The sequence below is a fragment of the Idiotropiscis lumnitzeri genome, chromosome 6 (assembly GCF_059441095.1).
Source record: "Idiotropiscis lumnitzeri isolate Australia: NSW breed Sydney's pygmy pipehorse chromosome 6, RoL_Ilum_1.0, whole genome shotgun sequence".
NCBI lineage: Eukaryota > Metazoa > Chordata > Actinopteri > Syngnathiformes > Syngnathidae > Idiotropiscis > Idiotropiscis lumnitzeri.
Window position 1 is genome coordinate 13,476,251 of NC_142396.1, and position 23,940 is coordinate 13,500,190.

At 39.5% G+C, this 23,940-nt stretch overlaps 1 protein-coding gene across 2 annotated transcripts; it reads right to left on the reverse strand.

The window, feature by feature from the left end:
- Nucleotides 1–27: 27 nt before the first annotated feature.
- On the reverse strand, nucleotides 28–23,940 carry prmt8a (protein arginine methyltransferase 8a). 2 transcript variants are annotated; one of them, XM_088298501.1, is made up of 10 exons: nucleotides 23,809–23,940; nucleotides 18,870–19,106; nucleotides 17,916–18,071; nucleotides 15,776–15,839; nucleotides 14,080–14,222; nucleotides 12,733–12,820; nucleotides 9,133–9,248; nucleotides 6,028–6,178; nucleotides 2,567–2,688; nucleotides 28–1,594 (listed from the first exon to the last, which is right to left on the reverse strand). In XM_088298501.1, the coding sequence occupies exons 2-10, from the start codon at nucleotides 18,948–18,950 to the stop codon at nucleotides 1,511–1,513; spliced, it is 1,005 nt and encodes a 334-aa protein (XP_088154627.1). In that variant the 5' UTR covers nucleotides 18,951–19,106; nucleotides 23,809–23,940; the 3' UTR covers nucleotides 28–1,510. The 2 variants fall into 2 exon arrangements, with proteins under 2 accessions (XP_088154627.1, XP_088154626.1); XM_088298500.1 differs by lacking the exon at nucleotides 23,809–23,940 and adding an exon at nucleotides 23,309–23,786.

Below are 23,940 nucleotides of genomic sequence, written 5' to 3' on the forward strand. Positions count from 1 at the left end.
GATCTTTTCACAGCATCAACCAGTGGATGAGTGTACGCAGTTTATTCCATTTTTTAAGACATCAAACACAAACAGAAGAAACATTTGAATTAAAATTATAATTTAAGTAAGTAAATAAACAAACGAGTAATAGCTGGTCAAAAAAACATACATTTATTATATTTCTGCTTGAGTTTAATCTCACAGTTTTTGTTTTTGATTGGACACTCCGAAAAGTGACGATTGTTATCCGGCCCTCTATAAAATAAATGGGGTTAAAGAGCTGTTCACATTCAGAAAACAACCCATTAATCAAATTTAGTTTCATTATTCACATGCTTTTTATTAAATTATGCATTTTCTATTCATCAAACCTCTTGAGGCTTTCAAAAGGAAAAGGCCCTCAGATGGAAGATCTGAGCCACATTCCGCAAAATACTTAATCCTACCAATTAACTACTAAGCACAAGTGTACAGCCTATTGTGTGTCTAATTTGTGTGCACAATTTAACAGATTGTTTCATATTTGCCAGGTTGGCAATTTGGGCAAAAAACAGTGTATGTAACTCTAAAATGTAAAACATGGTTAACTTAAGTGGAGCATAATCAACGAACTCGTGTAAATGCAGCATTGAGAAATAGAATCAGGAACACTTGGGAAATTGGTCAAGGCATTAAAGGAAGAAAAGATTCAGCAGTCACTTCGATAGGTGGTCCAATACAAGAGCGATATTAAAGAAAGACCTTTACAAAGATTTTGATTGTGTTGTTTATTTTAAGAGCTGTCGTTTTCTAGTGGTATCGAAATCGGCAGCAGCATACTGGTTTTGTTAATCCGATTTTTGATACAGCTCTTGTATTGGATTATATTACACACTTGTAGTAGGTCAAACGATACCAAACACCGCTTGTTCGAACTGACAAAAATGGGGAATAATAATAATAATATGGAGTTTGGAAACTGTTTCACCTTTGACACCGCCCATCACACTAGGTATTAGCACTGAACACCAACGATTTTAACACGTTACCTTTCACATAACGCACACATAAAGAATAGCCCCGCTGCAATTTGCAGGTTTGTCCTTGGCCATGGTGCTCACATGAACATTTTTACCATTACTGAGCCTTAACGGACACAACTACAAACTAAATGAAATTTGAACGGGTCGAACCCAAATGAAAATGTCTCACAATACAGTCATTTGACATACCTACCCAATGAGGTCCAAATTATGTCGTAAAACAAATGCCACAGGTACAGTACGTCACTCCATTTCACCAACATGTACAGCAAGATTCTAACTGAACAAAAAATTAAATAAATAAATAGCCCCCTCCAACTATTACATTCAGTTGTTTAACAGTCTGTGCCCATGGCTTTTTGACCGACAACATCCTGAGCACACGTTGTCAGTGCGCCCACCTCTACAGTCTGCCCATCGCAACTTCAATTTGAGTCTTGTCCAGGAAGTGTCTTTTTACTTCCTCCGCTCCTGCAGGTGTCTTTAATCCCAGTTTCCTGCAAAACCTAGCGCATCTTGTAGTCATGGACTATAGCTGCCTCGCACAGTTGTCCTTTGAAATCCAGCTCAAAGGTGAAGTCCAAGTCTCGCTGCGGGCACAGAGAAAAAGGACAAACATTTCCCGTGAGAAGATTGGAAGTTGTGGTTAGATCATATTTTAAATTCAGTCACCTAAGAGTAAAGGTTTTCGGATTGAAATTACAATTTCGAGAATCAGAGCCAGTCAATGATGCTCTGGTGAGAGGAGACATACTAGGGGAAATTGAGTTTTTAATCTTTGTATACAAATATTTTGAGATGTGCTTACCCCCCCCATCATACGTGGAATTAAAGTTAATGGTCTACATACTATACATTGGAAACGACATTCAAGATTTAGAGCTTTTTTTTTTTTTATTACCGGCAGTTTAAAAGAGAGAGGAAAAAAAAAAAGTCCAAACTCCCACTCCAAAAACTGTTGGCAGTAATATTTGGCATTATCGCACGTCAGGTTTGATATTTCTATACATGACTGGACTTGACAACAGATTTGTTTCATATTAAAGCTCTTCTGGTTTCTATTTTTACAAAATACTCTTCAATATGTACATATTTTATTTTTTAACTATATTATTTATTTGCATGCTTGATGTGCAATTGTTGACAAAATACTGTTGAAATAAGTGTAAAGTCTATTTTTACATTGCCCGGTATGTTTGACGCTTTCCGCGGTCGTGTGAAGATCTCATACTGTGAGACTTTGATAATGTTGCACCTCAAACGGTATTGTGAATTATTTTCTATATTTATGAGAACACTTGAGGTCTTCTCAACAGGCTCGTGCTGTTTGCATCATCGGAGTAAAGAATCCTTGTTTATTCAACTCAGACGAGGGTAAAGTTGAGTGGATTGTGTATTTTGTGTAGTGACAGTTTGACTCGTCACCATCCAAAGAAGAGTTTAGTGTGGACAGGCAGCTGGTTGAGTCAGACGTTATGAGTCGTTAATGCCATTCAATGTGATGTATCTATAATTATGGACATCCAGCTAGCTTCACATTCAGAGTTTTGTGCAACACTTACAATATTTTTGTCATTTGGCTTCATTGCAATGCTGCCAGTGATTTCTTCTCCTCTTCGCACCGTTAAGTAGTCCTCCAGGTAGAACACCGTCTGCTTCCAGTGGGTGTATGCAGCATTGGGAGCTAGGACACACACACACACACACACACACGCACACGCATGCAGGTGTCTTTCGACAAGATTTTCTTTCACACCAAACTTATCCAACCATGCAAGGATGGATCTCAAAATAGCATCGACTTAGTGGCTTGCACGTCAGCTCCCCCGTTGTAAGATCTGAGGTCAAATCTTCGTTGGAACATTTCTTTGTGGGATTTTCCTGAGCTCAGCAAGAATGTGTGGGTTTTCTCTTATTCCAGCTTTCTTTCATGACACCAACATTTTTCTTGGATTTACTCAAGATTCAAACTTATCCATGTGTGTAAATGTGATTGAGAATGGTTGTTGTCCAGTTTAGCTGCAATTGACAAGCAGCCAGTAGAGAAGGGGTCCTCAATCCTGTTCCGAAGACCGGTGTGAGAAGATTTAATTAAAAAAATGTTTTGAATTAAAATCTTGTAATGTGTTTTATTTACCGTAGTGAAACATGGGTTATTTTCCGCCCTATTGTATAGCAAGCGTCTTCAATCCTGTTCCTCGGGGCCCTCTGTCCTGTTTTCTCTCTCTCCCTTCAATGATTTAAATGATCAGATAATTAGCAAGGAAACAGGAAACTGATCATTTAAATCGGGTGTTTTGCAGCAGGGAGCGCAGGAGAGCAGGCAGGACCCTGGTCCTCGAGGAACAGGATTGAAGATCCCTGGAGTAGAAGGTGTACCCCACCTTTTTGCCCAAAATCAGATGTGATAGGCTGAAGATCCCCCTGTGACCCTAATAAATGGCTGGGTGGATGACGTCTTGCCCTAAATGATTAAGAATTGTCCCTATACAGATGAAGGAACAACACTTGCTTCTTACTTGGCAAAAAACATGAGTAATAGTACATATTTCTTGTCGAGGTTCGGATGTTGACAAAATCTAAAGAGCCACCACGCATCTTGTGAATCCATCGCATGCCTCAAATTAGCAGGCTCCGTGTTTCTCTTGGTGTGAAGAAATGTTCCGACGTTATTGAGCACCGGATGTCAGCTTTCAATGGAGGAGACCTCTTTCTTCTTTTCCATTTTTGTTTGATATGTTTTTTTTAAATATAATAACGGTGCGTGTGTGTTTTGTTTCTCTCTGTGCCAAAACAATTCAGAACATTCTCTAGCGCCCTGACCACCACTGACAAAAGCTTGGCTGACATTCAAAACGAGGTGCACTTGAATCAGAATGTTCAGCCTGCTGTGCTGGGCTGTGCTGGGCTGGGGGGAAGCATTCATCTTTTCTTGTCTGTACAAACAGTTCCATGTGTGTAATATATAAAGAACCTGCCAAATAGATCCTTCTTTGCTCAGATCTCGTTGCTCTAAAAATTAAGAGCTGAGCTTGCATTTCTTTCTCTCAGCTTCTCCTTGGTCAGGCAAGAGTGTGTGATTTCCATAAACCCCTTGGGAATTTAATTGCTTTTTGTCCAAGTTTAGATAGCTATCTAAATGTATGCCTAGTGAAGGGTCCTTCCAGATTGGGATTGGGAAATTTGCAATTATGAAGGAAGTAGTTTTTACAAAACAAGAGCTTCTATTGCACTGCATTGATTATCTTTTGGATTGGTACATTGAGTAATCATAAATTGACCAGGAACTGCTGTTTCAAACAGATGCTATTCATCCTATCACCACTAGAGGTCATCCTCATGCCACAACTGCCGAGGCAAGTCTTTACCACGTGGTGACAAGTTTAATTTGAAGATCTTTGCAACAAACATTACAAAGCCTGTTGTTGCGGTTGTCGCTTGGTGTAAGAGTTGCTCTCTAAAAGCTGCATAGTATGTCCCTCCTGTGTTGCTAAATGAGAATGAACTAATATTAGAAATCCAGCTCAGTTTAATATACTGTCATGCAAACTACAACTTATGTACTTAAACAAATTGCTCTTTGACATTGTCAATGAAAACTAGTTTGGATTACTTTTGCAAAAACATTTAAAATACGGCTCTTGTATTGGATAAAATAACTGTGGATTGTGTAAGTGGCTGGTCAATGTAATTGTGTCTCTGTTCTTCTAAAGATTAGATAAAGTCAAGTGAGCCTGAGAAAGGAGACAAAGTACATAATCTAAAATGTCTGGAGACTCGCAATTAAATTGTTGTTGAGCTCGGCTGCTGCGGATGAGACTCCCCCGCCATCCACATTTATTACATTTACCCTGCAGCATTACCTTTGTTTTTGTTTGGGAAAAGGTGAAACGTGTGCACTGCAAAATTAACCGACATTACTCTTTTTTTTTTCAACATCACGCCAACATTCAATTTCCTTAAAGGGACACTTGATCTACCTGAGAATTGGCACTTATATAATAGTACTAGAATTCACCCCACTAAAAGTCTGTCGAGATTTTAAGATTTTGGGGGGATGAGATTTACAATAAATTCGTTTTGATAGTTTTTCCGTCTTAGCTGTCTACGTCACAGCAGGGAGGCAAGCAATGTAATATTGCTTACTTTGTCAGTTCTGTTGTTTGAAACGGTGACCGATTGCCACCAAAACTCAAATGCACTCTTGATCAATTCAATCTGTAAAAAAATATAAGCGTTCTGCACTGTATTTTGAATGAAACATGAGCTCATATTAGCAAAAACCACGATCGACTCCACAAAATCCAAAACACCGTGCCAGTCTCTTACACAGGCTGAAGCGGACAAGAGGATAAAAGCGCACACGAACCCCGGTGGCGATTGGTTGTAGTTTTCGGACATTTAGCTCAGCTAAAGTTTTAAGTCTTAGGAAGCCGGTAGCGGCTGCCATCGCGTCCGCCACCGCTTGCAGTGTTGCGGTGAGAATGGGCGTCAATTTTGGATGACCACGTAACTCATCGACGAGCCCTGAGTTTTTTTGGTTTTTTTTTTCTTTTAAAGTTCCGCCATCGCACAGCGACATTGGAACACCAATTTCGGATAGTGAGCTTCACGAAAATCCCGGTTGTCGTACATTTGTGAAATTTTGAAATTTGAAAAACCCATCACACCAGCTCACCACCCTGGTGAATTTTTTTTACTGTTTTCAGAGGCTGAAGTGGTCCTAAATAGAGATGTTCACATATATTTTGAGTCCCGTAATTTCAACATTATTAGCAACGTATTTAAAATGACTTTGATTGGAAAAATTGCGATCACTTCCTCCCGTAACTTTCATGAAGACATGGAGGCAGGCCCATTTTTAACTAAAAAACAAATTGATAAAATTGAGAATGCCTGTTAATATAATTTTTCTGATTTAAAAAAAAAACCCAACAACAACACATAAATTTAACTTGTTCAAAATTGGATCATCCCGGCTGGATGATCCCTGGAAGTAAAGAAAATAGTTGCAGCATCTTACCAGTGGAGAAACCAGTCTTTTTGTGACATTTGGTGAATTCAATGTTGAAATAGGTGACCAGTGCATGAATGTAGTCATTTCGCTGGATCTGCAGGCAGAATGCTGATGTGAAAGAGAGGTCTTCAGTCTTCACGGTGTAGATGTCCACCTCCTGTTTGCGGAAAGAGATGGATCCCTCATTTACACAGTAAACTCACAGGCAATACATAATAAAACCCCGGATCCAGTCATCCGATTGTTACAGGACTGTAAGCGGTCAACTGATCTCTTTACGTTGGTAAAAGATTGTGGTTAGCTACCTAGATTTTTATATTAATTCATTCACTAACAGCCAATTAAAAAAAAAAATCTTTGACGTCTTTAACCGTCAATGGCAGTAAATGAGTTAATAAATAATATCTAATTGAACTGTCCATCAATAAATTCTCTACAGCGCTCATCTTGTTTAGGGTGAAAGGAAACTCAAGATTTGCACTGCCACTGCGTGGTACCAGAACCACTACAACATAATTGACGGAATTGAATTGAAAAGAAGGTCCAAACCGTTAATTTAGTCCCTAATATGTGCAGCTTTAAAGCTGACATTAGTGTTTGCATTCCTACTTACACTTTTACTTTCTGACCATAATTGCCACAAGCCCAACTAAGCATAAATAAGGATCTTTGATACTACCTTTTTTTCTAACCAACACCAGTCTGAGCAGTTTAACCAAAAATGCTCAAAATGCAAATGAGGTACATACAAGTCATGCAATGAAATATACAGAATAACAACTATTCTAATTTTCTCAATGGATGAGGGAAGACAAATGTCTAAAGTACATGTATGAAATACAGCAATGGAGAAAGTCACCATACCGCCCAAATTGAGTTGGCAAACACACTGCTGACTCACACACTCATGAATATAAACATTCTAAACATCAACTCACAAATAATGCATTCAAAACATAAATATTAATCTTACAAACATACATATACTTTGAGAAATTGCATATGATTGGGCATATGAGAGCATGGATGTAATTCAAAACAGATAAGCGCTCTGTCACCCGTGTAGAAATTGTGTTTGCAAACAAATTAAAAATTGTTGTTTGGAACACCTAAATAATGCACTCAATGCATTAATACGGAACTTATAAGCATATGCTTCCAGAAATGACATCTTAATTACCATGAGAGGAGTGACATGGATGCAGTTCAGAAATAACGTTCAGTCAGCCATGCATGCAATTAACTTCCTGATAGTAGACCGGCCGCACGATGGTGCCATACATATCGGTGACTGGTATCGGCAGCCTTTGCGATTACTTGATACCTTGAAATGATCAGCCCGAGCCAACACCTCGTATCTGGATTCGCACATCTCTAGAAATAAGGGTCGTGATCTGGCAGGGTCATGGAACATTTAAGTTCAACCGTATCAGCTCGTGTGTAGTCCAAATCCATGTGTTTATTTTGAATTATGTTTATTTTCAATGTTGATTGAGTTCCAGAGGGGACTGCAGTTTGTCCCAAACTTTCATGCCAGCATCAAGTCAACAAGAGTGTTCAATCAACCTACCATGCATGTTTTTGGAACGTAGGAGTACCCGGAGAAAACCCACACAGGCATGAGGAGAACATGCAAACACAACACAACACAGGAAGGCCGGAGCTGGAATCGAACCAACAACGTCTGCACTGTGAGGCCATCGTGCTAACCAGTCGTCCACCGTGCCGCCCCAACTCTTGACAATCATTTAAAAATGTTCTCTCACTTTGACAGGTCTCCTGACTCCTACTTTTTTTCCCATGTGTTTGTGTGTGTGTGAGTGCATGTGCGTGCGCACGTGTGATATTGTGAGACTATATGCTGGGACCAGGTGCAAACAATCTCCATCTGTGGCAGACAGCCGGTCCAGAACTCCAGCTCATCGCAGATCAACACTCTTGAGTACGAGTTTGCTCATCCAGCCATCTTGTGTATTTCCCAAATATTTTCAGATTTTGACACGGTCTTGTTTTTTTTGTTATTCCACATCATTTCATGCCTTACTTCTTGCCAGCCAGCCGTGTGTTCTGCACCCTGCCAACTTGGAAGCCGCGCATGGATTCCATTCTCCAAGCCGGAACCGCTCACCCTTGGCCACCGCAACCTCCCGCTACCTTTGGTTCAATAAACTCATCATTCTATTTGCCAACTGTCTCCAGTCTCTGCGATTGGGCCTTCCACACGCCCGAAGGCTTTTAGCGCATTTTGGGATTTCACTTCTGATCCTTATTACAAATTGCTGTATAATAACTTAGTGATCTGCAGGCACGACATCACAGACATATGATCACAATAAGCTAGATCAGTAAAAATTGTGCTTAGGTGGGGAGTTATTATTGGAATCATTGTTTTTTCCTAGAAGGCAGACTTGCATTAGCATCGGTTTCCTTTTGTTATTTTCACAATGCCTGTTCCTCTGTACAAGTGCTCCGTAATACTTCATGAAATGTTGGTTTATATCAAAGAACAGAAAAGAATGCCTGCCAACTAGCAAGCAAGCAGAGAGCACTGATGGAAAAATCACATCACAAGGCAGAATACAATCGGGGTTGAATCAATTGTAGAAATGAAACGTGCAGAAGGCTGACTGGTGACATTTACAATGACGCAACAAGACAGGCCAATTTTTTTGGATACGTGACAGACATTGTCATTTGTGTTTTGCAACTATTATCGCTGCATTCAAACCGAAAAGCTCTCTGTTACAGTCACCCACAGGGGTTTGACCCTACAATGTTCGTGACATTCTACTGGCCAAACGGAAATTTCAAGTTGTTCACCCAAAGTATGTCAACAGAATAAAAGACAATATTGCCTCAATTAACTCACAATTGTGCTTACTCAGTATATAAATTTTGTGCATGTCTGGTTGAACACAAAACTGATATGCTTGCCGGAATTATAGACACACAAAGATCTTTAATAATAGTTTGAAACCACTTCAGTTAAAGGAGATCATGCAGGATGAGAATATGCAACAGCTGAAGAGAAAAAGGACGAATGAATTTGTAATTCATTCAACTTGACGGCCACTAGACATTTTAACGGAAGCAAAAGAGAATTTGACCTACCTTGACCAGGCACGAGTTGGTCACGACTTGTTTGGGGTCCACAATGTCAACCAGAGGCTCCTTCATTGCCACATTGCGGATACAAGTCATGTCGAAGCCATACACATTCTCCCACCCTTGAAAAACAGTATAATTACTCAAGTATGTTCAACATTAAAATACGTACAACTCATGCAAATTGCTACTTGGCGTTTGGTTTATTGTGTGTTGAAAAGCCAAGGGATATAAACATCGTTGAGCTAAATAGCGCAGCTATAAAACCACAAGTGACTCTCAGAATTTAAGGCTCCCAATTCCTTGAGTTACATTTCGCAGTGTTTGGAAGCAATTTGCTATAATTCGACACATACATTAAGTTCGATACTTTGTCAAACATAAAGCTCTTTAAACGCTGACTTCACAATCTTAAGAGAAAATTCAGCATAGGAGATACATTATTCATCGGAACAAACGCCTCTGTTTGTCAGCCAAACTAACGAGCAAACAATTTGGGGGGGGGAGGTGAACATTTGCGGGTCACGAATGCAATGTTCCACATTAACATTAATGATGATACAAATAAGACGGTGCTTTGCTCAGTGTAGCAATAATGAGCGCAGCATCTTGACTGAGCGCTACAGAAGGCCACTTCTACCTCAGTGCAAAGGTCAAATGAGGCCATCTGCCCGCAGAAGGAGGAGACGAGCGCAGTTTGTGCACCGCTCGTGTCGGTTCTCCCATGTGTGAAATTCACATTTACGCAACTCCACTGCATCAAATAAATAAATAGCATCCGCACAGTAAAAATATTCTGACGTCCCAGCCAAGCTGCAGGCTTGCTTAATACAGTGACACTTCCACGCAACTAGTCGCACGCTGCAAATTGCATGGAATATAATTATCACGCATCTTAGCCGTTACATAAAGTGATACAAAAATATTAGACGTCAACATGCGAGCCTTTTACCTCCTTAACAGAAACAAAACAGTCACTTGTGCTTTTTTAAAGATATTTTACCTTGCTCAGAATAATTTTTTTGCAGCGTACGACTCAGAAGTGATCATCTTTACAGGTTGTTTGTTGCTATGTTATTCATTTTAGCTACATCACTTTGTCTATAATATGGCACCAGCAATGGAAGTGCATTTATTTATTTATTTATTTATTTTTGTTAATGGTTATTGAGATACAGGCGGAAGATGGGAGACGTACCGTCTGACATATTCCCGACACTACTTAACTTATTTTTCTGAGATGATTGAAGCAAGTTCAACAAATGTCATCACCTGGCATATTTCATGAATTGTGACTGGCAGTTGAATAAAGGTTCCTCCACGGAGCTTGAGGTTTTACAGCTGTTGTAGTTTAGTTGCACTCCAAATGTATTGCAGAAGGTCGTTATGAAAACTTCAAATTATTTATGGTCCGCGCTTCACATGTATGATATATGGCCGAGTATAACAATGGCTTTGGCACTGCGCTTTTGCTTTGTATCCAGAAGGAAACATCACCCACAGCCCTCCTTGTGCTTTTGGAGTGAGATGATTCAAGATGGAGAGCCATTAGCCCGGATAAATGTGAGCACCAGTTAAAAAAAAGGATTTGTGCGACTGAAATAGCTGTTGCTATTGCGATGTGTAAACTCTTACTTGTGCATTCTGACTCAAGTATAGACAGTCCACAAGTATTTGGACAGTTTCATCATTTTGCTTGTACAGACAACCACAATTGATTTGAAATAAAACAAGCAAGACATGACTGGTTAGCACATCTGCCATGCAAACGAGACTTTCTGGGGTCGTGCCCTTTTAGAATTTGCATGTTCTGGCCGTGCTTGCATCGGCTTTCTCCAGGTACTTTGTCTTTCTTCCACGTTGCATGGTAGCTTAATGAATACTCTAAATTGTCCATAGGTGTGAATGTGATTGGGAATGTTTTTTTTTTAGTCTGAGTATGCCCAGCAACTGACTGGCAGCTATCCCGGGAAGTAACCTGCCTCAAGCCCTGAGTCAGCTGGGGTCGGTCGGCTCTGGCATGATCAGTCTTTGTTGTTTTTGGTTTCCTTTTTTTCCTTGTGTTTGGTGTGTCTCGTCATGTTCATTGTGTCCACCTGTGTTCGTCTCCCCAAGCCCTAGTGTTAACAGCTCCTTCCAACCCTTTGTCTCTTGTCCAGGTGCTCCTCGTTGTCTCGTTAATTTGTTTGTATTGAGTTCCCTGTTTTCTTTCAGTTTTTGTCGTTGTCCCTGTCAATGTTGATGTCCACGTCAGTTGGCCTCATACCTGTCTCGCATTTTCAAGTTAAGTCAAGTCCTTGTGTTTCATTGCTCCTTGTTTTGTCCTTTTGATATTTTAGTTTACTCCAAGTTCCTCATTTGCTTATTGTTTCATCAATTAAATTCCCATTAAGTTACTCGTGCTTCACGTCCCTGTATTTGAGTCCTCTTTAGACAACGGCTGGATAGACAATTATGATGTGATTGAAGTGCACACCTTTTATTTAAGAGAATCTAAGTTTATGTATCCGTTTGTAGTCAATGAGTGCTTGGAGTATGCAGTTTGTTTGGTTTTTTTGCTGAGCTGTATGAGTATCCAGTCAGTTTTTGCTGCATTCATCTTCACACCTTGCTTTTTTTCTGGGTCTTGCTACTACCTTCCCTTTTGTATTCTGTTTGCGAAAGAAATAATACTGCATTGCAAATGAAAAATACTCCTTTTACTTTCATTCAAAACGTCCAAGGTTGCTTTTGCAATATTTCAAGGGTCATAAAATATCTGCACGTCTATATTTTGTAGCATTCGTTTGAACGTGAGTGAAGCACAACCCAATACTTCACATTTTATCTTGTTTGTTCTGTCAAAAGTTTATGAATAAAGACCAGTGAACATTTTCAGGCACACATACTAGTGTCAACAAGTTTGATACCTAATGTAGTATGCACTCTTCTCATGATTCTGATACAAGTTGACCTTGGTTTCATCCGTCCAAAACCTTAGAATCTTGCTTCTCTGTTGTTGTTTTTTTTTTTTTAAATGTGACAACTAGTTGGACCTACTTGTGAACCCTTTGTATAGTAAATATAGTTTGACAATGATGCCCCCAATATTTTTCAGAAACTTTACACGGAATAAACAGGATGCTGATTTGTTTTATTTATTTGTTCCACTTCTTCCTCTACTTTAGTTGCCATACTGCAAATGTCTGCAAAATACAACTTGAGGTCTTTTTTGAAGGCAAATCAATGGACTATTCTTCAAATGCAAAGTCAGTCGCTTGGTCTCTTTCCAAACAGAGAATTTGTTTCATTTACTGAAAATTAAAATGAAGGCAAAGCATCTCCAGGGCAGGAACTCCTAATTTGATCATATCCATATCTTGATATTAAGTGCTCAATGACTGCAAATGTTTGTCATGTAAGCATTAAGAATTTAGGTTACATTTATAATGATGTCACTTGTCCAAATACTGTTCGAGCTCGTTATGTTGGGCATGCGGCATATAAATTGTCTGTAACATCACAAATTCCAGGCTACACTTCAATTAAATGTTGATTGTTTAAGACAACATGAAAAAAAACTTTTGCAACTAATTACACACTCACACATATGTGCATTGAACTTACAATGAATTTTGAAGTCTTTATACTGCCTGTCCTCGATGGCCACCACATACAAAGAGGCACGATCGGGAAACATTAGTCCACCTGGTTTCTTTAAGACAAAGGAAAGTAAGCACAGAAGTCATCAATTAGGGAAGCAATTTTAAATACTTGTTACGGGATTCACAGTCATTTATCTGGTGCAGAGATTTTTCCTGCACACAACACAGGTCACAATTTTATCGGGACAAAGATCAAATTTAGTACAGTATGTTAGTAACCATACTTGAGATTTTAAAATGGGTAAAAAAATACAAACCATCCAAGTATGCGCTCTCTGTTTTTCCCCAAAACATCTTACCTTGGATGACACCCCAGATGAGCTCCTTTGCAATCCTACCCATCCCAAAGAAAACCTCAACATCTTCATTTTAGCCACCTCCAGCTCCGCTTCCAGTCGTTTCTTTAGTGACACACTCTAATCCGTATATGATGGCTGGCCTCGCCACTGTTTTATAAACTCACCTCCGCCTCAGCCTATCCATCACTATTGCAAAGAGGAAGGGGCTAAGAGCTGATCCCTGATGCAGTCCTACCTCCACCTTAAACTCCTCTCACATCGACAGCACACCTCATTATTGATCTGCTACCCTCACACTTACATGTCCTGTGCAATTCCGACATCTTTGCCACTCCAGACTGTCTCATGCACGACCACAGTTCCTCTCTGGGTACCCTGTCGTTGGTTTTCAATTGGGCGACAAAGACGCAATGCAGCTCCTCCATCCCGTTTAGTGCCTCTCTAACTTCTTCCTGACCAGTTATTGTTACATCCTGTTCTAACACAATTGCTTCTGCTACACTTCTTTCATTATGCTCATTCAGCAACTCCTCAAAGAATTCTTTCCATCTACCTGGCACACAACCGGCACCAGTCAACACATTTCCATCTCTATTCTTAATCTCCCTAACCTGCTGCACATTCACCTCTTTGATCTATCTCAGCTTCTTTCCTGTCGAACCTGGCATACAGGATAACATATGCCTCTTTTTTGGCCTTTGCCACCACCATCTTTGTTCTACGCCACACCTCTGTGTATTTTTGTCTCCTTTCCTGGGTCCTGTCAATGTCCCACTTCTTCTTAGCTAACCTCTTTCCTTTCCTACTTTCCTGCGCTATCTGGTTCTAGCACCAAGTCTCTTTATCCTTTTCCCCTTTCCTACCAGTAGACATCCCGAGTACTCCTGTTTTATAACAAATAAAAAATGTTTCCTTTGTCCAATTACTTTTTCTTCAAATATAAATACAAATATGTGAACTAATATTCCGAAGATAAAATATTTGAGGCGAGTTTGTGTCATGAAGCGTACCAGCCACTTGTCCCTGGCAAAGATGACCGTGTTCAGCATGGATTCATAGAAGAGACAATAGCCCATCCACTCAGATATAATGATGTCAACCTCCTCCACGGGGAGCTCCACCTCTTCCACTTTTCCATTGATGATGGTGATCACTAAAACATACATTTTGAATCTCATATAAATGACGATTTTCTTTAGCCAGCCAAAAAAAATCCTGAATCGAGCATTTTGATCGAAGTAAAACCTAGGCAATTGTGAAAGGAATTCATGCAGCGGCGGTATAGACAACTATGTGGAAATGTGAGAATGGGAGAAACAAAACCACAAAGATCGAGCGCTTATATAAAATCTATACCATTGTGGTGTTCTTATGGAAATGTGTGGTCCAGCTGGAGTTTCACCAAAGATTTTGTCTAGCTCTGCTCTTGGAGAGAAGCTGTTTACAGTTTTTGGTTGTTCTGTTTGAATGTTTTGAGACTTGATACAAAGGCCTGTTAGTTCTTTGTCCAAGATGTTCTATTTTTTTCTAATACCAAAAATATGATTATATTCTTATCTCAATCAATTGGATGTGTATGCTTCTGATTGACTGTACAGTATAGCGTTAATGCTTCCAGGCTGTTTGATGGAGCTACTGTATTGGAGTCAGTCGCTGGGCAGGCTATTATTTTTCCAATTGGTAATGGGAGATTAATTTGCTTTACAGAGGCACAGACGGTGTATTGGGAGACTGTAGAAATATTATATGGAATTTTATTCTGACAAAATGCTAAGCAGTGAGATACTATGACTTCCCATCACTATGTGTCAGTACATAAATTTAAAGGTTGATATCCAACACACTGTAAATCCATTTTGATCAATCTGAAAGTTATTTGCTCATTATTTGTATATTTTACAAAGATTATTTTTGTCCAACTAAAAAATTTATTGGCTCAATCTATACATGTAAAACAAAAGAGGGGGTGGAGTCTATACACAAAAGAATGGCAGCACAAGTGTGTTTTAGCACGTTTTGTGCAATTCGATTTTAAAAATATGGACTTTGCTGAGGTTGTTGGTGTTGGTGTAAGTTAAGAGCTAATGGGATATCTTAAATAACTGTTATTAAAAATATAGTACTGCTAGGTTTTGAGCATATTATTGTGAGTCAGTAAGTCAAAGAGAAAAGGGAGTGTGAGAGATGGGGAGTGAGAGAGAGAGAGTGATGAACTTTTATTGTCCTTTATGTATCTACTACTGGTATACACAAAGTTCATGGTTAGTGTCACGGTTCGATATTTTTTCCCTACAATTTCTTTTTTAATATTTAAAATATTAATGAAAACTTTCATACATTTTTTTTAATTTATTTATTTTTAACTTTGATATCTCATTGTTCCCCATGAGAAAAGACAACATTATTTCCATATGGTTTAAAAAACAACCACTTCTGCATACCAATTACTCTACATGGAATGAAATTCCATCATACAATAACAAAATTAAGAGAGTGAAAGCAGTCAATTACACAAATCAAACATATATTTTTTATCAATTAAAAATAATTAATGAATTAATTGATCAACTAGTGAATCGCCGATCTGCGCTACAGAGCCATATGACCAGGTCACTCTTCCAGTGGAGTTTCTAATTGAAAAATGGTATCAATTAAGATGTCAAAGATAGATTGTGCATTGTCATCAGAAAGTGGTGTAGCTCTTACCGCTGTCAAGGTGATTGGACTTGATAATCCTTTCTGAGTATTCTGAAATACTGGAACATTCAATCTGAGGGAGACAGGAAAAGAAAAATGTTTCATCAAAGAGGTCTGGCTGTCATTTAGAAGAGACATTATTTCATTTTAGAGTTCTCTCAGCATTCATTCAGAGGCGTGAGGTTACATTCTAAACTGTTCATAGGGGGAAAATAAAATCAACTGCACATGGTATTCCATCTTTCAAGGGTAATTTGGGAAGTGCAGCCGTCGTACGACAGGAAAGCCATCTGGTCAACATGAAGACATCAGAAGAGGAAAGGGGACATATGAAGTCTTGATGTGTTATATTAAAAGACATCAAGCAAGGACTCAACAAAAGCCTCTTGGTATGAATACATAGAGGAATGAGGTCTTTTGTTTTGAGGAAAGAACTGATAAGGGTAAGTATCCGAGAAAACCCCAACTGTCAAGCAGACCATAATAGGGTATTTTATTTAGAAATAAGTATCAAACCTCGGCTTTGAAGTCTTTCCTGTCCGATTTCCTCAATAATTCAAAACAGACAATCAACATACATGAATAATTTTGTCAGTATTGTTTTTATATCAATTAGAAAATTGCAACAATGCCATTCTGTTAATAATTACGATATGAATCATGCTTTTGTTACATGTTGTGAATAAAATGATTTATTGCCACTCTTGAATCGGTCCTTTTAGTTTTTCATGGCTCATTTCTTTTATTGGCACTGTCAGATGTATTAGTAATATGTTTCGCTTCTCTTAAAAAAAGATGTTTTGATTCACCCCTTGTAAGCTTTAAAGACATTTTGCATACAAATTCATTTTACCGCTTATTATATTGTGTTTGGGCTGTTTTTCCCTTTTCATATTATGATAATATCAATAATTCAAGTGAACAATATATATAAACATACATGTAAATACAACATATTGTATGGAATATTAAATACATTATTATGTGGAAAATGCTGGTAAGCATGCATTTGCCCTTTGTTTTATTGAGTCTGCGCATTTTCGCCAGACAGGAAATGATATTAGTATTTGTCCATCTAATTCTAATTTCTTAAATCATTCTCACTAAAACAAAACTGGCCTGCTATTAACATTACACATTGGTTCAGCAGTGCACCCAATAGCTGTCATCATACACGGATTTACCACAATACCGAAACAAGTTTGTTTCTGCTTCTGGCGAGACTAATCATTTGTTATAAAAAGTTTTAAAAGTAAATTGTTAATTTATCATTTGATGCAAGACTGCAAATGTAACACACATGTGACCTTATGGGATTAGAGTTATACAGCACATATCCTGGACATATGGAATCTGCTAAATGATTTATTGGCACTTCTGAATATCAATTTCGTCTTTCTCCTTTTAAAATGCACACGTGATAGTCCTGCGTTGGGTCGGCCTGCATGGCAGCCTTTTCACCTCAGTAGAGGGTTCATCTTTCATATGATGTATTAACTTTTGAGTAGAGCAGTGTGGGCAGATTGTCATGCTCAAAAGTGGATTCAATCCCTCAAGTCATAGTTCCATTTTTTTGGTGTGTTTGAGCACAGCCAGATGGGCGTCAGTGACACAAAAATGAGCCGAAGCATAAACGCAAACGCTCGGCAAAGGGAGAGAGAGTGTGAGAGAGAACGAGACAAGGCAGAAGGAGAAAGGCAAATAGACACGCAAGCGCATAATGTCAACCAGTACCTTACAATTCTCTTGGCAGTTTCAAGTTAATCATTCTATCCCTAAAGCAAATATATACTCTCTGGCGCGGTTCCAAAAAAGAATCCATGTGGTTGTCCTAAGCTCGTGTGTATCCTTAGACATGACCTGACTTGCAATTACTTGTGCCCCCAGTACACGTGACATCGAGGGCTCTTAAATTGTTACTGCATGGCATGGCATGACACTTTTATCAGCTGCCTGAGACAGGAGATTCCTCAAAGATTAGAGTAAGCCGTGGTGCAGCGGTTCAAATACATGTCCAGAGGCACATGGAACAAGCCACATAGAGAGCCAATTACCGCACACGCAACCAAGATGGGCTCCAGCATGGTTTTGAAGCCTGTTGCTTTGACATAATAAACCTCCATTGAATATAGAATTATGTGTTACGTACCCCATACACATGCTTTGCTCCTGCTTTGGCTGCAAACATGGATAAGATCCCAGTGCCGCTTCCAACATCCAGAACTATTTTGTCCTTGAACACGTGCTTGTTGTGGTACATGCAATTGCGGTAGGTGAGCGTCCTCACTTCATCCTTCAACATCTCCTGGTTTAATTGTAAAACAAAACCAGGTCAGAAAGATGCTATTGTGGGTATCCCCTTTGGGAAAGTGGCAATTTGTTTCACTGAGTTTAAAATACAATCTGACAGCTTGTGGATTTGCAGTAGATATATGCGCTTAGTGATTTTGAATTGTATCAAAGGTGTGTGGTTTTACATACAAATCAATACAATACGGGAAATCTCCCGTGAGCCTCTGGGCAGTCTATTTCTCTTTTTCGTTTCTCTTTACTTCATTATTGTGAGATGAATGAAGTGGTCAGAAGTGTACCTGCCTCTGTTCCCAAATCATTCGGGAAACAATCAAGTCATGTCGCAGGTCAGACTAAGTTCATTTTGTCTTTTAATACATCCTACTAATACTTTCGAAACAGTCTGTTGACATAAAATCCACCAATCGCAGGAAAAAGTTCAAGGCAAAGTATTGAATGGTCGCTGCTTGGTCTAAAGCAACAAAAACATTGACTTGCCACCATTTTGTGGCATCTTGGAGTCAAGCAACTATGTTGAAGAAAGTTGAGGAGCTTCATTCAGACAAAAGTAGTGCTTTGCTTCCAATTTATAGACAATTTTAAACTGTTTTTGAGGAGGTTTCAGTTTAGTTATGTTTGTATTTTTGCTATCTGTGGCAGGTCTTGGTCTCTATGCAAGGCAAGTGGTGAGAATTCACTCTACCAGAAATTCACTGCAGGAAATTCACACAAGTGTCTAGTAGGGGGGACAACTAACAAGCTAATCATTATCCTTCCAAAAAGTGTAGAACAGCATAATATACCTACATACCTCATGGATACCAAAGTGGGCGTAAGAGTCAAAGTAGTAGTCTTTTGAGGTCATCTCCTCAGGATTACACAGTTTTCCCATCTTGCCCCGTCCAGGGCAGCTGGGAAGGCTGGCAGCATGTGGTGTATGTGGTGGGAGAACAGGTCTTGGGGTGGGCTGGATGGAAGGCACAGGCTTTGGCAAAGAGGTGGGCTGAGCTGACTGTGACGCAACGATGCGGACCGGCTGTGACTGCGGCTGTTAGAGAAACAGTACATTAAAATAATATTTAAAAAAAAAAAAAAATTGATACTAAATGATTTTAGGAATCATGTACACATTTAACATTCAAATAAACAGTGTGAAATTTAAGGTAAGAATTTAATAGCTCAGATGTATTTATTCTTTAACAAGCTCAACTGACAGTTTGTTGCTCCATGTGGCTGTTTAGCAAGTCCAAACAGTCCATCAATTCTGGAGCATACTCGGATGGCCGGCTTGAAGTCAGCCTGTCTGTCAGCACACGGCAATAAATTGTTGTCCTGCACAGAAGGTATGCTCATAATGTCCTGATTATCCTTTCTAAGGCCTGCTGGGAAAGCTGAATCAGGCCGTGCATTTGGGAGTGAGTGAAACAGAGAACCCTTGATGAAGAAATGGATATACTCAACAGATAAGTCATTCTTGTCTTGACAATTCTTCTGACCTTAAATGATGCAAACCTCTGGCAAAGGCAGAGAATTATTGTCAGCACAAAATGGTCAACATGTCCAGAAACGCTACCTTAAATAAATGGTCATATTAAAGCTGCATGATCAATGTTCAGTCATCCCAAGCTTGCCAATTTAAAATGTAGCAAGCTAATTGAGTTTCAAGGAACTCCCAAGTTTTAAGGGTACAGATGGGCACATAGACAACAATGTGCAAAAAAAGTTGACCTGATAAATTATGCACACCTTAATAATAGCTGCTTATTACATGTGTGCCAATTCATCGATTGCACTATGCGAGTGCTGGCCTCTTAGAACTTGCACTCACCATTATGTTCCTCATATCTTGTGCAGCGTAGCGGGATTGCACTCATCTTGCAATGTCAGAACCAATCAACCATTAAAAATGTAAAGTTAGAGCTACATGCAGAATGTATGACAGATACATCTGCTTGGCAAATGTCACAGGGTTTGATAGTAACAGCACGCATCTGAAGAACTTTACGGCGGTGCATGTTCATCAGGTTTATATTTGTTAATAGCTTTGGATGGACTGTTATTGCCGGTAGACTCCTTGATACAGTCGGTGCAGCAATGCTAAAGAGTCAAGTTGATGTAGCTTGATCCACTGCACTTTCAAATTATCCGGGAGTAAGGTACTTAGCCCATTGATGGCACTGTATCAAGTATAAAGCAGAAGTCAAGTTTCAAAAATAATGTTGCCAACAATATGTAGTATGCGCACCCATTTTTCATTGAAAGTTGCATATTTGTTGAAATTTGAAATATTCATTGAATATTCATTGAAAGTCTTGAGTTGTTGGACACTTTGACCCATTAATGAAAAAAGAACACATACATCTCTTAAGGTTTTATATGTTCTAGAGAATATGTGAGGGATTGCATTTCATGAAACATTTTGTCAAGGTCAAGTCATCCGCAGGATTTCAAGGTCATATCATGTCCAAAGGTCGAGTTACCACAATATATATACAAAGCTTGACCGTAAGGTTGCTGAGTTATAAAGGTGCAACTGAAGGCCGACACGCCCGAAATTGTCAAAATTGTGCTGGCCAAAGCTTCCAAACCGCTGCTCCAATTCCCCTAAAATTTTAAGATGAAAATCTGCTTGGTGAAAAATTTCAGATATTTTTTGGGGTGATTTGGCATGGAAAGAGCCTCTAAAATGTATGGTTTCAGCAGAGATGGGCATTCCATCCCACTGACGGAATGGTCCGTCTGTCCGTTCCGGACCGTCTGTCCGAGGAGAAATTTCATAAAAAGGACAGACTAAGCGAGTACGGAAGTGGGATGTAAATAGGACATTAACCATCTAATGAGCTTTAAAAAATGTTTGTGTATGAATGATGAAACCTCTGCCGTTAGTATTTCTCAGCGTTGCAAGGCACTGACCCTTTTTTTTTGGGAGTGGGGTGGATGGGTGGGAATGTAATGATGAAATGTATGGACGGAAGCACTTTAAAAGGACAGGATGATTATTTTTATGATTTAGGACGGAAGGATGATGACGAAAGGGTGCCCAGGTCGTGGCTCGAGGACAGAGGACAGAAGAGGGACAGGCAAAATAGGGTAAAGTGCCCATCTCTGTGTTTCAGTTTGGTTGGCCTGTGTCCTGTGAGTTTCTAATCACGTGCAACTTTTTCTCATTTATTAATGAGGCGTTCCATAAGGCGTACAATAATAGCCAAGTCGCACAACCCACAAGTTCGCACACTAACCTACTCACCATTGCAAACATATTAACCACTCCACATTAGGTATCGTTATCACTTGTAATCACCTCTTTTATCTTAATGAAATGCACAGAGGGGAAGCAGAATGTTGGATGACCTTGATGCGCTGAAAGCGAGCTGTCTCCCCTTTTTGTAAAAGACAAGTTCAGACTCGGGTGTTTGCTTTATCTCCTGTCTCGATTTGGAGTATGTCTACTTGGGAATATCTTTAATTGTACTGGATCAGGCTAGCAATATTCCATTGCTTGTTTATGCACTCAATTCTGCAAGCATTCAATCCGCCCATAAAGAGCCTGGCGACTGTCACCAGATACCCGTTTCCAGCGCCAGAATTGACAGCGAGACCAGCGGACCGAGTCTGCACCTCTGCAATGCAAAATCTCTGGTGCATGGAGAAATTACAACTCGCTTGAAATCGCTCTACATTTATACAAACACGTCAGTATATGCGTACCATATAAGACTTGTTAAATAATTTCAGCTTTAAGTTATTTATTTTAAAATATACACACTCAACAATAACAATTACAAGAAGAACATTGTGAACCCTTTCACTTTTAACCGAACCACAGACTGTCTAGGCATGACAAATTACCCCCAAAACAAATAAATTGGATTTCACAAACAGCTTTTCCACACTTGTAGAGGCTGGTGAAAGAGGAGATGAGAGACATCTCATTCTGCATTCACTTCATTTTTACAACTCAGTTTACTCTGCCACTTCAGATTGTTGGGTTGTGTTAATATTTGTTGAAGTGTTTTTTTCTAACACCGCCTGAGTTGTTATTTTTTTTATTTGTATTTTGTATGTAAGCTTGTTCTCCACTTACAAACGATGTGTTTAATTGTTTTTGCTCTAACATCATCACTATATAAGCGGCTTTAAAATAAAAACGATATTACTATTGTTTATCGTGATGGTTTCTGCTAAAATATATCATCCAGGAAAAGCTGTTACTGCGACTTTAATGTACCATAGACAGTACCGGTCTTAAAGGAGAAGTCGACACCACAATTTTCTATACACTATGTTCTATCACCACTCACAAAACTTTAGATTTGGTCAATTACTATATCAAATATTCTATTACCAAACCAATGACACGAGCATACCTCTATCAAAAAAATAAGACAATCCTTTTCTTCTCCCACATATATATAAATCATTTTAAAATGTAGTGGTTTGCAAGAACCTGCATTGCATCTAGTGACCTTTTGAGTTGCTGCAACTGCCTCATCTCCTGACACAAGGTGGTCTAAGCAAGCTGTTTCAAATTATCCAGCTGTCCATCCGCACGATACAGCAGTACCATGGACAGCGTTATGCGAGGTCTATTAAATAGATGTACATTACGCATACACTGATCAAATATAATTACAATAAGAGTTTAATATCTCACCCTTTTCATCCAGTTAAATAATAAAGAAGATAAGAGACTTAGCTCTCAGGATGATGCACCACTGTAAACTCTACTATCTGATGTAATAATAAAGTAACACCTGTAATAGTGTCAATGCCAAGTGATTTTTATAATTATCTTTGTAAGGGCAGAAGATTTGACGCATTATGTTGTGGTAGGACAGCATAAAAATCCTACTGTATGTAAAAAAAAAAAAACGAGAGCAAGCACTGATGACTTTTTGGGGGATGTATCATTTCTCAAATTAAACCCCCGACATGGACCCCAACAAATCTTAGAGGCTTCGATATTAAAAAGGAGACAGGCATGGTGTAGAGCAGACGATGCAGCTACTACATGCAGGATGGACAGCACTTCACACGACTGATGGATGTTTTGAAAATCACTCATCGCAGCTGCACGGAATGCCAGTGCATGCAGAATCAAACAACCTTGCGAGGAAAAAGCGTTGATTGCCCGGAATGCAACTTTCACACCGGAGGCAGGACCTCAGGACACATGTGGGCGTCAGAGTCCGAACAACTAAGTGCAGCGAAGCGGTTTTACGCAAGAAAAAATGCCACTTATTGACTTACCTCAATGCCCTCAGAATCCGCCATTTTTCTCCTGAGGAGCATGCAACGGGACGAGTGCTTTATTCCCATAAGAAAAATGTGTTTTTACGCTTGAGAGGTGAGAAAGCGGCGTGCACCTCCCGCGTTCCGGACGCCTTAGTGATTTGTCATTGAATACTCGTCATTTTCATTCCGAAATGCAATGTTCTCTTGACATGGAGTAAAACTGCAAAAAACTACACGAGCTACCAAAGGCGAGCAACGTGTTGTTGCCACGAAGTAGTGCAGATTCCATGGCGCAAAAGTTTGCGATCCACCGGTGTTCTTTGTCACAGCGAAACGCGAGAAAACATGATCTGAGATGAAAATACGTCAAGCGATACCTTGTCCCATGATGGTCAAGTGCACAAAAAACGTGCAGGAGAAACTAAAAGGAGCAGCACATGACAGTGAATGCCAACCCACTTTGATTGATTCCACTACCGCAACGTTGCTTCTAAAAATAGTAACAGTGCGGTTACCTCACACAGCGCACCGCTGCCGACTACACGCACGGAAATCTGATGAGTGCAACGCTTTGATACGCGTGCCACCGCTCAGGTCTCCCTCTGCATTGTAGTCGACACAACGTCTCGTCACTGTCTGACTGTTCA

What these genes read in the sequence shown, in the direction of transcription:
- prmt8a (XM_088298500.1), bottom strand. Translation starts at nt 23,377, where the DNA reads ATGGGAATAAAGCACTCGTCCCGTTGCATGCTCCTCAGGAGAAAAATG. An exon ending in CGGATTCTGAGGGCATTGAG is followed by an intron (nt 19,107 to 23,308) that starts GTAAGTCAATAA and finishes TTTCTCTAACAG; the next exon opens with CCGCAGTCACAGCCGGTCCG. An exon ending in GTCCAATCACCTTGACAGCG is followed by an intron (nt 14,223 to 15,775) that starts GTAAGAGCTACA and finishes TGTATGTTTTAG; the next exon opens with TGATCACCATCATCAATGGA.